This window comes from Ranitomeya imitator, chromosome 8 (genome assembly GCF_032444005.1).
Source record: "Ranitomeya imitator isolate aRanImi1 chromosome 8, aRanImi1.pri, whole genome shotgun sequence".
In the NCBI taxonomy this organism is placed as follows: domain Eukaryota; kingdom Metazoa; phylum Chordata; class Amphibia; order Anura; family Dendrobatidae; genus Ranitomeya; species Ranitomeya imitator.
Window position 1 is genome coordinate 94585043 of NC_091289.1, and position 13845 is coordinate 94598887.

The 13845-nt window shown below is 43.0% G+C and overlaps 1 protein-coding gene across 1 annotated transcript in view; it reads left to right on the forward strand.

Moving 5' to 3' along the window:
• The window catches only part of MYH9 (myosin heavy chain 9), a 234002-nt gene that overhangs the window by 133881 nt on the left and 86276 nt on the right, over nt 1–13845 (forward strand). Inside the window, exons 18-20 of the mRNA XM_069737169.1 lie at nt 2282–2351; nt 7111–7271; nt 8864–8972. Coding sequence (XP_069593270.1) covers nt 2282–2351; nt 7111–7271; nt 8864–8972 — 340 coding nt within the window. The remainder of the gene's footprint in view (nt 1–2281; nt 2352–7110; nt 7272–8863; nt 8973–13845) is intronic.

The following is a 13845-nucleotide window of genomic DNA, read 5'->3' on the forward strand; positions in this document are numbered from 1 at the left end:
TTCGGAAAATACCACGTTGGAGGTCCTTGCTTTCAGCTTGCAGCCTAATTCCCTGAAATCATCTTTAAGGACCTTCCACCTACCTCTAACTTTGTCATTAGTGCCAATGTGCACCATGACCGCTGGGTCCTCACCAGCCCCTCCCAATAATCTGTCCACCCGATCAGCGATGTGTCGGACTCGAGCGCCAGGTAGGCAGCACACCGTTCGACGATCCCTGTCTTTGTGACAGATTGCCCTATCTGTTCCCCTAATAATTGAGTCGCCCACTACCAGCACCTGTCTGGCCTGCCCTGCTCTCCTATTTCCCTCCTTACTGGAGCAGTCACTCCTCCGGCTTTCAGAGGACATGCCTGGCTGCAGCAGTGCTACCCCTGTACTGGCACCCCCCTCATCTGCCAACTTAGCAAACTTATTGGGGTGTTCCAGATCAGGACTAGCCTCCCTGGCACTCTTCCCTCTACCCCGCTTCCTAACTGTCACCCAGCTTGCTACTTCATCGTCCTGCAGCTCCATCCCACCATCCCCCCCCTCATCTGTCCCATTGAGCGTCTGCTCCGTGAGCAGAAGACTCCTCTCCATGTTGTCTATGGATCTCAGTGTTGCCAGCTGCACATTTAGAGTCAGAATCTGGGTTTCCAAATGCACAACGTGCTCACATCTCGCACAGCAGTATGCACCCTCGATCGGCTGCTCAAGGACTGCATACATGTGGCAAGATGTGCACTGGATGGCATTAACAATCGTGGAGCACATTTCCTAATGGGGATTGCACCAGACAGAACAGTTCAATAAAAAAAAATAAATAAATACAAAGTATTAATAAAAATCAGACAGCAATTCAGTAATTCCTCCCCTAAAAACTCCCTGACTCCAAAGTCACTGAATCACAAGTCACACTTACCGCCGTCCACACTTACACTCAGGCCACACTCAGCTCGCTCACACTCGCTCTGCTGAAGATTTATAGAGATTTTTTTTTTTTTTTTCCTAGTTCCCCTCAACAGCAATCAACCTTGCTGTTCAAATGCACTTCCAAAAAGGACTTGAGCCCCAAACAGCTGCCCCTTATAAACCCTTAACTATGAGCCCCCACCCTAAGTTAACCCTTATGAATATAGCTACCCCCAATTCAGCAACTCACACCAATTCACACAGGTATTTGTTAAAGGCTTTCCAAATACCTCTTCACTGAATCACAAGTCACACTTACCGCCGTCCACACTTACGCTCTGGTCACACTCAGCTCGCTCACACTCGCTCTGCTGAAGATTTATAGATTTTTTTTTTTTTTTTCCTAGTTCCCCTCAACAGCAATCAACCTTGCTGTTCAAATGCACTTCCAAAAAGGTTAAATAGATTATTTAATAACTAGCTACTAACAATGCAGTAATAATGAAATTATAAATATATCCTGGATTTTGAAAATTGGTTCTAGTCAACAAATTAAATTTATTTGTTTTTGGCACCACAAAATTAGCTCAGCTATTTTTGTCTCACACTGTTCTATAGCTAAAATTGTTTGAGTTGTTTCATGCTGACTTTGTCAGATTCTAGCCTAGCATGTAACTTTCACTCTGGTTAAGATGCTGTCCTCGGTAAGTGAACTTTTCCCTGCTGTAGGAAGATAATAAAACTAAAACATGAGGTCCATGTAAACTGCTATAGCAATGTCATGGTTGAATACGGTGTATATAGGCATTGTTCTGCACAGCAGAATTTAAGGATCAATTTTTGAGTGGTAATTGATTTTTGAACAATAGATGAGTAAAATTTGCAGTACCCAGTCCCAAACTTTAATCCTGTGTTGTAGCTGGCATCTCCTGGGAGCTTGTTACTTGGACCCCACAACACTATGAAGTGCAACACAAGTTGACATGTCAAGGCCTAGGAAATGACAGGTGTCAACAATGCTGGTCTCAGAAGTGATGGTTAATTGCAACATTACACTGGACCTGAGAATGGAAAGGAGAACTGTAAACTTTTGTTAATCTCTTTAAAACGGTGCATGGCAAGAAAATGTAGTTTTTCCTTTTTCTGATTTTCTTCCATAAAAATCATCGCTTAATATCTGTGGGCATGATGTGGATCGCCCTGAGAATCTTCCTCCAGATCTCATTGTAAATGAAAGTGGAGTTACCACTGTGATATGTAATGACTGACAGTCTGCTTGCCTGATTTCAAAAGCATTGCCTTCAAGCGTAGAAAACATGAAGTTAGATGTTTGTTTGACTTTGACCTTTGTGCTAACTATCTTTTTTTTTTTTCTTTTTTTTTTTAGATATGAAATTCTCACCCCAAATTCCATTCCCAAGGGCTTCATGGATGGAAAACAAGCATGTGTCCTAATGGTAAGTAGGATGTTCCTATTTGTACAACAAGGGGTTGGATCCGGATTCTATTACTACATATGCAGCATAGTTTTTTAGTTTTTTTTTGTCACTGATTGTTTAAAGAACTGCAAATACCATTAAATAATAAACCATTACTGCTCTACATATCCCCTTTCTTTTCAGCACAGCCACTCTGGTTACTGCCAATCTTTCATTTTGTATTCGACTTGAAAAGATGGTACTTAGTGCAGCTCTTTGCAAGTGTGGTACATTGATATGAAGTTTTCTTTGTTTTATAGCCTGAATTTTAGTCATACGTTTCTGCTGTGTAGTCCTCTACATTCATGGGCACGGTCTATCTCTAACTTCATTAGCACCACTGCTTGACAGAGGGAAATGGACTTAATCATTGGGAAGAGTAGGAAATTAATGATATGTGCCCACGTTGTGAATTTCTGTGCTGCTTTTTCAGCTCCATTTTTGAAAAATCCACAGATAAAACACACTGCGTTCTACCTGCTGATTTCCAGCATCTTCGTGTGGGTTTCACCTGTGGTTTTACAAAACGCTGTGAAATCCGCACAAAGAATTGACATGCTGTGGAATATAAACCACAGCGTTTACGCGCGGTATTTTCCGCAGCATGTGTACTGTGGACTTTGTTTTCCATAGAAACTGTAAACCGGATGGAAAACTGCTGTGAATCCGCAGCGTTCAATCTGGCCTCCCTATTTTTCTGTCTGATTAATGGTTTGCACCTTGTTGTGAACAGTCTCTATTTGCTCCAATGAAGCCTTCTCTTTATGGTAGACTTAGATACTGAAACACCTACTTCCAGAAGTGTGTTCTTCTTCAGTTGGGTGGAAGTTGTGAAGATGTTTTTCCTCACCATGAAAAGATTCTGCAATTATTCACCAAGGTCTTACGTGAACATCCACATGTTCTTTTGTTTAGTTTTTTTTTGTTTTGTTTTCCCAAGCCAGTCATTGTCAAATTACTTTTGGTCCCTTGAAAGACAGCTATTTTAAAGAGCTGAAACCCTTACTCTAAATTTGAGGGTATTCACATCATAATTGAAGCAAAGTCTGAGTTTTAAACCCATATTGACTAAATAAATGTTAACCCTTTACCCATGACAGCACACCTGAGGGATCCACCCACCAAGGACAGAAAGGTTACTGAAATAAAAGTGCAGCACCTCTCCCTTGCATCGGTTGGTTTGCTGTACTTGAAAGGAACCTAGTATTGATATTCGCAGTTGAAAAATGGAATGAAAGATCTTACCCAGCCCTGTCACGGCGTATGGAAGAACAGGCTACATGCTTGTGGCTCTGGCCTTCAGGGTACTGGAAGCGCTGCTCACTGGTCCAGAGGGGGCTCTGTTGCATGTGCTGGCAGCAGAGACTAAGATGCATCGCATGTCTCAAACCGCTGTACCGCTCTGTGTGGCATGCAACCAGGATGCACCGCTAATGCAGCGCAAAGGTCGCTGGGAATGGGCGTGACCAAGTGATGTCACGGGGGGCACGCTGGGATGAAATGCCGCCTTAAGCAATGGATATGGCACGTCTTAGTTGATTCTCACAGGAGAGGTGCAGGTTTCTGAAAGGATGTATAAAAGGGAGACAGACCACAAGGAATCTCTTATGCCCAAGCTCACCTTCCAGAGTACCATGGAGAATGCTGTAGATAAGCTCCTAAAGGCGGTGGCCGCAGCTTATATATGAAAAAGTAGGTGACAGATTCCCTTTAACCAGGATTGGGAAAGTACCTTGCTCTCCTCTTCAAAAAGATGTCCTTTTGAGCATAAGGACTCCGATATGGGATAAGGTTCCTAGGATTGATGGGACCGTATCAAAATCCTCAGAGGTCATCCGTACCCTTTGAAGATTCTGAAATAATTAAAGAGCTGTTGGATAATAATTAAAAAAAAAGCAGATGGATATCTGAAGCACACTTATGGGAATCAAGAGGTCTGGAGCTAATTATTGCTGGAACCTGTACCACCTGTTTTCTTAGGATTTGGCAGCAACATGTGGAGGAACAGCTCAAGGATAAAACCACATGGGATAAAGTTTTGGCCAATCTGCCATTTTACAGGGAGCCACATCATTTCTGGCACACATCGGCAGACTGACGCTAGCACTGTTGGTTTGTCGAATGCAGCAAGTCAAGCCTAGTGGCTCAAAGGCTGTCCAGGAGATCTCTGGTCTAAAAACAAACTATGCTCTCTACCGTGTGATAATATTTATTTTTATATAGCGCTAGCATATTCCGCAGCGCTTTACAGTTTGCACACATTATCATCGCTGTCCCCGTTGGGGCTCACAATCTAAATTCTCTATCAGTATGTCTTTGGAATGTGGGAGGAAACCGGAGTACCCGGAGGAAACCCACACAAACACGGAGAGAACATACAAACTCCTTGTAGATGATGTCCTTGGTGGGGTTTGAACCCAGGACTCCAGCGCTGCAAGGCTGCAGTGATAACCACTGCGCCACCGTGCTGCCTGATGGCCAATTGCTGTTTGGGAAGAAATTGGATTACATATTGGTTAAGGCCAGTGACCAGAAGGGCTATCCTGGGTTTACAAGTGATTCAAGGAAGACGTCTTTTCGGTGGAAAAAATATAATGGGACGTCCTCAAGGGGAGAGAAGGGAGTGGGATTTTAAAAGTAGAAGAGTACGGATTTATGTTTGGAGGTCCCTCTAGGGGAAAAAAAAAATCCTCTCCATGATGAGGCTATAAGTAAGGCTGAGATCACACTTGCGAGTGTGATGCGAGAAACACGCGTGAGTTTCTCGCATCAATACCCGTCGATGCTGCCGGCATTCAGGACTGGAGTGTGTGATGCATGTATTTCTATGCAGCCGCACACTCCGGTCCTGAGTGTTGGCAGCAGTGCCGGGTATTGATGTGAGATACTCACGTGTGTTTCTCACATCACACTCGCAAGTGTGACCCCTGCCTAAGGGGAAGGCTCTCCCTCTTAATCCAGGGATTGGAGATCTCCCACAGCTGGATTCTGGATATTAGTAAGGGAAGGTCTAAAAATAGAATTTTGTCACATCAAGCCTTCATAGTGACACCCCCCAGAAGGTCATCGGAAGAACCGCTAGCCCTAGAGATGAAGATCTTGAGCCGGAAAAAGAAACAGGTTCTGTGCAATGTCCTAAAGAAAGGTAAAGGTGTTTTATTTCCCCCTCTGTTTGATTTTTAAAAAAAAACTGATGGTTCATTCAGAACCATAATCAATCTGAAGAACCTGGACCGGTGGTTAAAGAATAGTGTCTTCAAGATGGAATCGGTATGCACGGCCAGAACTGCTTTCTCAATTGTTTCATGGTGCTCTTCGATTTAAAGGATGCTTACCACATCCTGATTTTGTCCAGTCAGAGGTACCCGAGAATAGCCCTCTACGCAGAGGGGAAAATCAAGCATTACCACTTCATAGCCCTTGCATCGGGTTATCGGTGGCTCCAAGGATCTTCACCAAACTTGTCCCTTACACGAGGACAAAGTGGACAAGGTGGTAAACCTTTCCTCACTGGTGACAATCTTCCAACAAATGACCCTAAGGAAGACAGTGTCCCTGTTAGGAACTCTGACATCCTGCATCCCAGTGGTGAGATGGGCCTAGATCCACACAAGGCAGCTTCAAATGGCAAATTCTGTCACAATCAACCCTTTAACGAGTTTTGCAATATGACTTGGGATAAAAGCCAAATCAGTATCTCAATTCGCAGACACGGTGTTTTGGGCTGTTGGCCTTAGTCAGTGCGAAGCATGAGAACAGATTTGGCTAGGTGAGGGCAGAGCCAAGTACTGCAGTGTGCAGGCGCTGGGCCTCTGACCTTTCCTGGCGCCTGCGCACTGCAGTACTTGGCTCTGCTCTCAACAGGGCAGATAAGTACGCCTGCACAGGAGCGCGATGCCGGGGAATGATGATGCACGAAGATGGGAGGCACCGGACTGCTCCCCAGGGTGAGTATAATCTATTTTCTTAACTTGCAGGTCAGATCGGGGGCTTATCTACAGCATTATAGAATGCTGTAGAAAAGCCCTGAAATTACAGCGGCAAAAACAGGTGACAGGTTCCCTTTAATGAACTCAATGGGAACAGTCATGAAGTCAAAAGTTGCCAGTTTTCCTAGTATTTTACTCCCTCTGCTCAAAAGTACTCAGCTTTTTTTTTTCTCTAAATCTGTCCTAAGGTTCCAGAGATCTCTTTAGTCCTAATTTTTGTTTTCCACCAGCAGGGTGTTGCTTACAGGCTAATGATGCTAAATAAATGTCTCCAGAGAATTGTGAGCCAAGTTCCCCTCCTGGAAAAAATGAAAAACTATCACTAAATAAAATAGCTCCTCTCTGGAATCCATATGGCTGATTTACATTAATAAACAGCCATACGGTTCCAGAGAGGAGCCTCTGAGCAGCTGTACTCGGTGCATTCTGATGGAGAATTAATAGGATTTGCTCTGCAGTACCAGACGGTGACTGGTAGTCACAACTAATGTCTTGCTAGGACTAGGGATCGCTGAAGGATGGGGAGGCAGAGATGGACATATCATTGGTGCAACATGTCCAGCCACAAAGGGACCCAAAGGGCTAGGAGGCCAGTTCTTCCTCCAAATAAGTTGGAATTGTTAATTATGATTAGCTCTTTGGCTGGAAAGGGCCCATATAATATTCTTGCACAGGGGCACACTTATGTCCATGTCCACCAGTGGGGAGAGGTGTATTCTGGTTTTAACCCAATTTTGTTTGTTTAACAGATCAAAGCCCTGGAGCTAGATTCCAACCTTTATCGTATTGGACAAAGCAAAGTGTTTTTCAGAGCGGGTGTCCTTGCTCATTTAGAAGAAGAACGTGATCTTAAAATTACAGATGTGATTATTGGTTTCCAAGCCTGGTGCAGAGGATACATTGCAAGAAAGTAAGGGCACTCACTTAGCTTAGATTGGTCAGTTCTTAACACACAAGCCTTCATATCCAATTAGTGCAGATACCACTTCAAAATACATATAACATCACAACCTGAGAATCAGCTTTCACAGGTGTTGAGAAATAGGTTATAAATACATTAAAATATTTTATCTTGAAAAGATATTAAAATATGTACAAATAAAACGCAGGGAAAGCCTGAGCATCACACAGAAATGTGGAACAATTCCTATATGAAACAATGTGCGTGTCCAAATGATCTATAAATATCCAATATTACAATCCGATATGAAAAATCAACTGCAAAGCAGTATGTCCGTTATAGTGCAAATCAGTATAGTACATAGTCCCTGCTATCTGAATACCAAGTCGGGTCGGCTTATAATCGAGTATATACGGGAGTTTGTGGGATTTCCTTTTGGTCTATAACCTTAACATATCCTGGTTTCTGGCCAGGAAGCTTATGTTGTATTTAGGATTGTTTTTTTTTTTTTTTCTCCTCCTCACTCTCCTGTGTATGGTTAATTGAGAATGAGGCCAATTTTGCCATTTGATCATTAATCTCAACTATGTAATGTAAATTGAAGATTTTAGGACAGCTTCCCAAACTCCAGTCCTCACGGCCCACAACAGGTCGTGTTTTCAGGATTTCCTTAGTATTGCACAGGTGAAGGAATTCCATTGAGGCACAGGAATTCTCTCACCTGTGCAATACTATGGAAATCCTGAAAACATGACCTGTTAGGGGCTGTGAGGACTGGAGTTTGGGAAAAACTGCTTTGGGACATTTGCCAGATTTTAATGTTTTAAAGTGTTTCTGGATAGGAGTGTCTGCCTCGGGGTGAGGGGGTGTGCTCCTCGGGGTGAGGGGGTGTGCTCCTCGGGGTAAGGGGGTGTGCTCCTCGGGGTGAGGGCATGTGCTCCTCGGGGTGAGGGAGCTGTATGTGCATTCTCATGCTCAAATTGAGCTTCCATGGGGACAGTGATGTCTATAAAGTGCTGTGGAATTAAGGCCTCTATATAAGCAAGTAAAATAAATATATACAAAACTTCAGAACACTCACTGCTTAAGGGTCATAGAGATTAATCTTTTAAAGGGTTAAACAGTTTAGGCAAATTTATCATGCACTGCATGCTCAGATTTGACAGATCATTGATCCTTCAGAATGCAACAGGTCTTGGCTTATGCCTGGCCATTCCAAAGCAGAGATATACCCTTCTTGTACACTTGTACTTATGGGTCCTGTATCTTTTGACCATGATAACGACGCATGCTGGGGTGAGGGGGTAGGAATTCATTTTTTTTTAGTTCTGATGACCTGCCCACTGCAAGAGTCCCTTTTCTCAAAATAGATTAAGATCCCACAAATTAAATCTCCTGCAGATATATATGTAAGAGATGGGAATTCTTTTAGGTTAACTTGATGCAATACCATCTTCAGGAATGAGGATCCTCAAAACACTGGGTACCACAGTCGAACTACATGGAGTTTAGCAGACTCTTTGTGCACAGTTAAAAACGATAGAAATTTAACAATGTGTAAAATACAGTTTCACAAGAACTTGCACCTTCCCTATTTACAGAGCTTTTGCTAAACGCCAGCAGCAGCTTACTGCAATGAAAGTGATTCAAAGAAATTGTGCAGCTTACCTAAAATTAAGAAACTGGCAGTGGTGGAGGTTGTTTACTAAGGTAGGATCTTGTTTTGGCTTTCTTTAACAGTTTGACTGTCTTATGGCTTAGAATATACTTAAATCATAAACATGTTTTAATTTTTATTTCATAAATAGTACACATGAAAATGAGCAACTTTGTAATATCCTAGAATGTTAGTTGGAAGGTACCTCCAGGGTCCGTGTCCAATCCCCTGCTCAATGCAGGATTCACTAAGCCTTCTCAGACAGATGTCTATCGGGCCTCTGTTTAGCCCCTCTGTGACCTTAGACGTACTATCCCGTTGAGGTGCCCTGGGTTTATCTGACCCTGGACGGGATAGTACGTCATAGCGATCGGCAGCGCTCACGGGGGGAGCGCCGCCGATCGCGGCCGGGTGTCAGCTGCTTATCGCAGCTGACATCCGGCACTATGTGCCAGGAGCGGTCACGGACCGCCTCCGGCACATTAACCCCTGGCACACCGCGATCAAAGATGATCGCGATGTGCCGGCGGTATAGGGAAGCATCGCGCAGGGAGGGGGCTCCCTGCGGGCTTCCCTGAGCCCCCTGCAGCAACGCGATGTTATCGCGTTGCTGCGAGGGTCTTACCTCCCTCCCTGCCTGCTCCAGGCCCGGATCCAAGATGGCCACGGATCCGGATCCTGCAGGGAGGGAGGTGGCTTCACAGAACCTGCTTAGAGCAGGCACTGTGAAGCCTGAGGTGCTGCATGTCAGATCAGTGATCTGACAGAGTGCTGTGCAAACTGTCAGATCACTGATCTGCGATGTCCCCCCCCCCCCCCCCCCCCCAAGTAAAAAAGTTTAAAAAAAAATTTCCAAATGTGTAAAAAAAAAAAAAAAAATCTATTCCTAAATAATGAAAAAAATATATATTATTCCCATAAATACACTTCATCTAAATAAAAAAAAAAAACAAAAGTGCACATATTTAGTATCGCCGCGTCCGTAACGACCCGACCTATAAAACTGGCCCACTAGTTAACCCCTTCAGTAAACACCGTAAGGAAAAAAAAAAGGAGGCAAAAAACAACGCTTTATTATCATACCGCCGAACAAAAAGTGGAATAACACGCGATCAAAAAGACGGATATAAATAAACATGGTACCACTGAAAACGTCATCTTGTCCCACAAAAAACGAGCCGCCATACAGAATCATCAGCAAAAAAATAAAAAAGTTAGTCCTGAGAATAAAGCGATGCAAAAATAATTATTTTTTCTGTAAAATTAGTTTTTATCGTATAAAAGCGCCAAAACATAAAAAAATGATATAAATGAGGTGTTGCTATAATCGTACTGACCCGAAGAATAAAACTGCTTTATCAATTTTACCAAACGCGGAACAGTATAAACGCCTCCCCCAAAAGAAATTCATGAATAGCTGGTTTTTGGTAATTCTTCGTCACAAAAATCGGAATAAAAAGCGATCAAAAAATGTCACGTGCCCGAAAATGTTACCAATAAAAACGTCAACTCGTCCCGCAAAAACAAGACCTCACATGACTCTGTGGACCAAAATATGGAAAAATTATAGCTCTCAAAATGTGGTAACGCAAAAAATATTTTTTGCAATAAAAAGCGTCTTTGTGTGTGTGACGGCTGCCAATCATAAAAACCCGCTAAAAAACTCGCTATAAAAGTAAATCAAACCCCCCTTCATCACCCCCTTAGTAAGGGAAAAATAAAAAAAAATGTATTTATTTCCATTTACCCATTAGGGCTAGGGTTAGGGTTGGGGCTACAGTTAGGGTTGGGGCTAAAGTTAGGGTTAGGGTTTAGATTACATTTACAGTTGGGAATAGGGTTGGGATTAGGGTTAGGGGTGTGTCGGGGTTAGAGGAGTGGTTAGGGTTACCGTTGGAATTAGGGTTAGGGGTGTGTTTGGATTAGGGTTTCAGTTATAATTGGGGGGTTTCCACTGTTTAGGCACATCAGGGGCTCTCCAAACACGACATGGCGTCCGATCTTAATTCCAGCCAATTCTGCGTTGAAAAAGTAAAACAGTGCTCCTTCCCTTCCGAGCTCTCCCATGTGCCCAAACAGGAGTTTACCCCAACATATGGGGTATCAGCGTACTCGGGACAAATAGGACAACAACTTTTGTGGTCCAATTTCTCCTGTTACCCTTGGGAAAATACAAAACTGGGGGCTAAAAAATAATTTTTGTGGGAAAACAAAAAGATTTTTTATTTTCACGGCTCTGCGTTATAAACTGTAGTGAAACACTTGGGGGTTCAAGTTCTCACAACACATCTAGATAAGTTCATTGAGGGGTCTAGTTTCCAAAATGGTGTCACTTGTGGGGGGTTTCTACTGTTTAGGTACATTAGGGGCTCTGCAAACGCAATGTGACGCCTGCAGACCATCCCATCTAAGTCTGCATTCCAAATGGCGCTCCTTCCCTTCCGAGCCCTCCCATGCGGCCAAACAGTGGTTCCCCCCCCCCCCCCCCCCCCCCACATATGGGGTATCAGCGTACTCAGGACAAATTGTACAACAACTTTTGAGGTCCAATTTCTTCTTACCCTTGGAAAAATAAAAAATTGGGGGCAAAATATAATTTTTGTGAAAATTATTTTTTATTTTTACGGTTCTGCATTATAAACTTCTGTGAAGCACTTGGTGGGTCAAAGTGCTCACCACACCTCTAGATAAGTTCCTTAGGGGGTCTACTTTCCAAAATGGTGTCACTTGTGGGGGGTTTCAATGTTTAGGCACATCAGTGGCTCTCCAAACGCAACATGGCGTCCCATCTCAATTCCTGTCAATTTTGCATTGAAAAGTCAAACGGCGCTCCTTCCCTTCCGAGCTCTCCCATGCGCCCAAACAGTGGTTTACTGCCACATATGGGGTATCAGCGTACTCAGGACAAATTGGACAACAACTTTTGGGGTCCATTTTCTCCTGTTACCCTTGGTAAAATAAAACAAATTGGATCTGAAGTAAATTTTTTGTGAAAAAAAGTTAAATTTTCATTTTTAAACATTCCAAAAATTCCTATTAAACACCTGAAGGGTTAATAAACTTCTTGAATGTGGTTTTGAGCACCTTGAGGGGTGCAGTTTTTAGAATGGTGCCACACTTGGGTATTTTCTATCATATAGACCCCTCAAAATGACTTCAAATGAGATGTGGTCCCTAAAAAAAAAAATGGTGTTGTAAAAATGAGAAATTGCTGGTCAACTTTTAACCCTTATAACTCCCTAACAAAAAAAAATTTGGTTCCAAAATTATGCTGATGTAAAGTAGACATGTGGGAAATGTTACTTATTAAGTATTTTGTGTGACATATCTCTGTGATTTAATTGCATAAAAATTCAAAGTTTGAAAATTGCGAAATTTTCAAAATTTTCGCCAAATTTCCGTTTTTTTTCACAAATAATCGCAGGTACTATCAAAGAAATTTTACCACTATCATGAAGTACAATATGTCACGAGAAAACAATGTCAGAATCACCAGGATCCATTGAAGCGTTCCAGAGTTATAACCTCATAAAGGGACAGTGGTCAGAATTGTAAAAATTGGCCTGGTCATTGACGTGCAAACCACCCTTGGGGGTAAAGGGGTTAAAGATTTCCATTGAAGGAGAACTCTCCACCTTTGTTCGTGGCAGCCAATTCCTATCATTGATCACCCTCACTGTCAAAAAGTAGTTTTTTTTTGTTTTTTTTCTAATATCTATCCTGTATCTTCTCCCTTTCAGATTCATTCCATTACTTCTCGTGTTTCCATGTGCAAATGAGAATAAGAATGATCCCTACACTGTGACATCCCTTCAGATATTTGTAGACTGCTATTTAGTGTCCTCTTGCCTTGTTTTTGCAAGGTGGACATTCCCAGATCCTTTAGGGTATGTGCACACGATCAGCAATGGCTTAGGATTTGACGCAGGCGAAATCTGCACCAAATCTGCATCTGAGGTCACTGGCAGGTCACCTGCATTTTTGATGCCTTTTTTTTCCGCATGCGTTTTTTCATGCGTTTTTGATTTCATGTGTTTTGTCACTTGAAATAAAGCTAATTGAAAGTTGGCTTCTGGGAAGGAAAAAAGTGATTTCCTGTTTGCAGATATATTGGGGTATGTTCCCATGGTCCGTAAACACTGCGGATGGGACGCTGCGTACATTTGCAACATCTAACCTGCAGCGTCTAACATAGTGGCTGGGATTTCAAGAGATCTCATGCCCACTGTGTGCACCAATGTCCGCGGCTCACCCGCAGGGACTGACATGTGGCACGTCGTTCCAGACCGCAGCATGTCACTTTAGTCTCCGCTGCATAAACTACCCATACACTTTCATTAGATGCAGTAAAACCGCATTATGTTCCTAGTCACATGCGCATTAAGTAAGGGAACGCAACTTTACTACGCATGTGTACTAATTTAAATGAAGGTGAATCTTGTGACATAGCCAGAAGTACATGACACAGAAAGTGTATGAAAGCACAGAGAGGTCCCCTCATTTTTAATAAACAAATACGGTATATTTTTTTAAAAATAGCATACGGTACCCCTATATTTGTTAACCAGCCAGAGAAAAGCAGACTACTGGGACTGGTATTTCAGGCTAGTAAGGATCCAATATCCATAAACCTTACCAGCCTGATAACACCAGGCCGCAGCAGTCTGAGTACCTTGGATGGTTAGCAAAAATAGTGGGATCCCCTCCAAATAAAATAGCGTGGGCCCCCCTATTCTTGTTAACCAGTCAAGGAAAAAGCAGACACCTGCAGCCCGCTATTTTCATGCAGTTGAGGCCCATGGATTTTGGCCATCAGCCTATAAATCGCAGCCCCCAGCCACCCCATAATTGGCACATCCAAAGATGCACCAATTGTGGAACTTTACCCAGCTCTTCCCACTTGCCCTGTAGCTGTGGCAAGCGGGG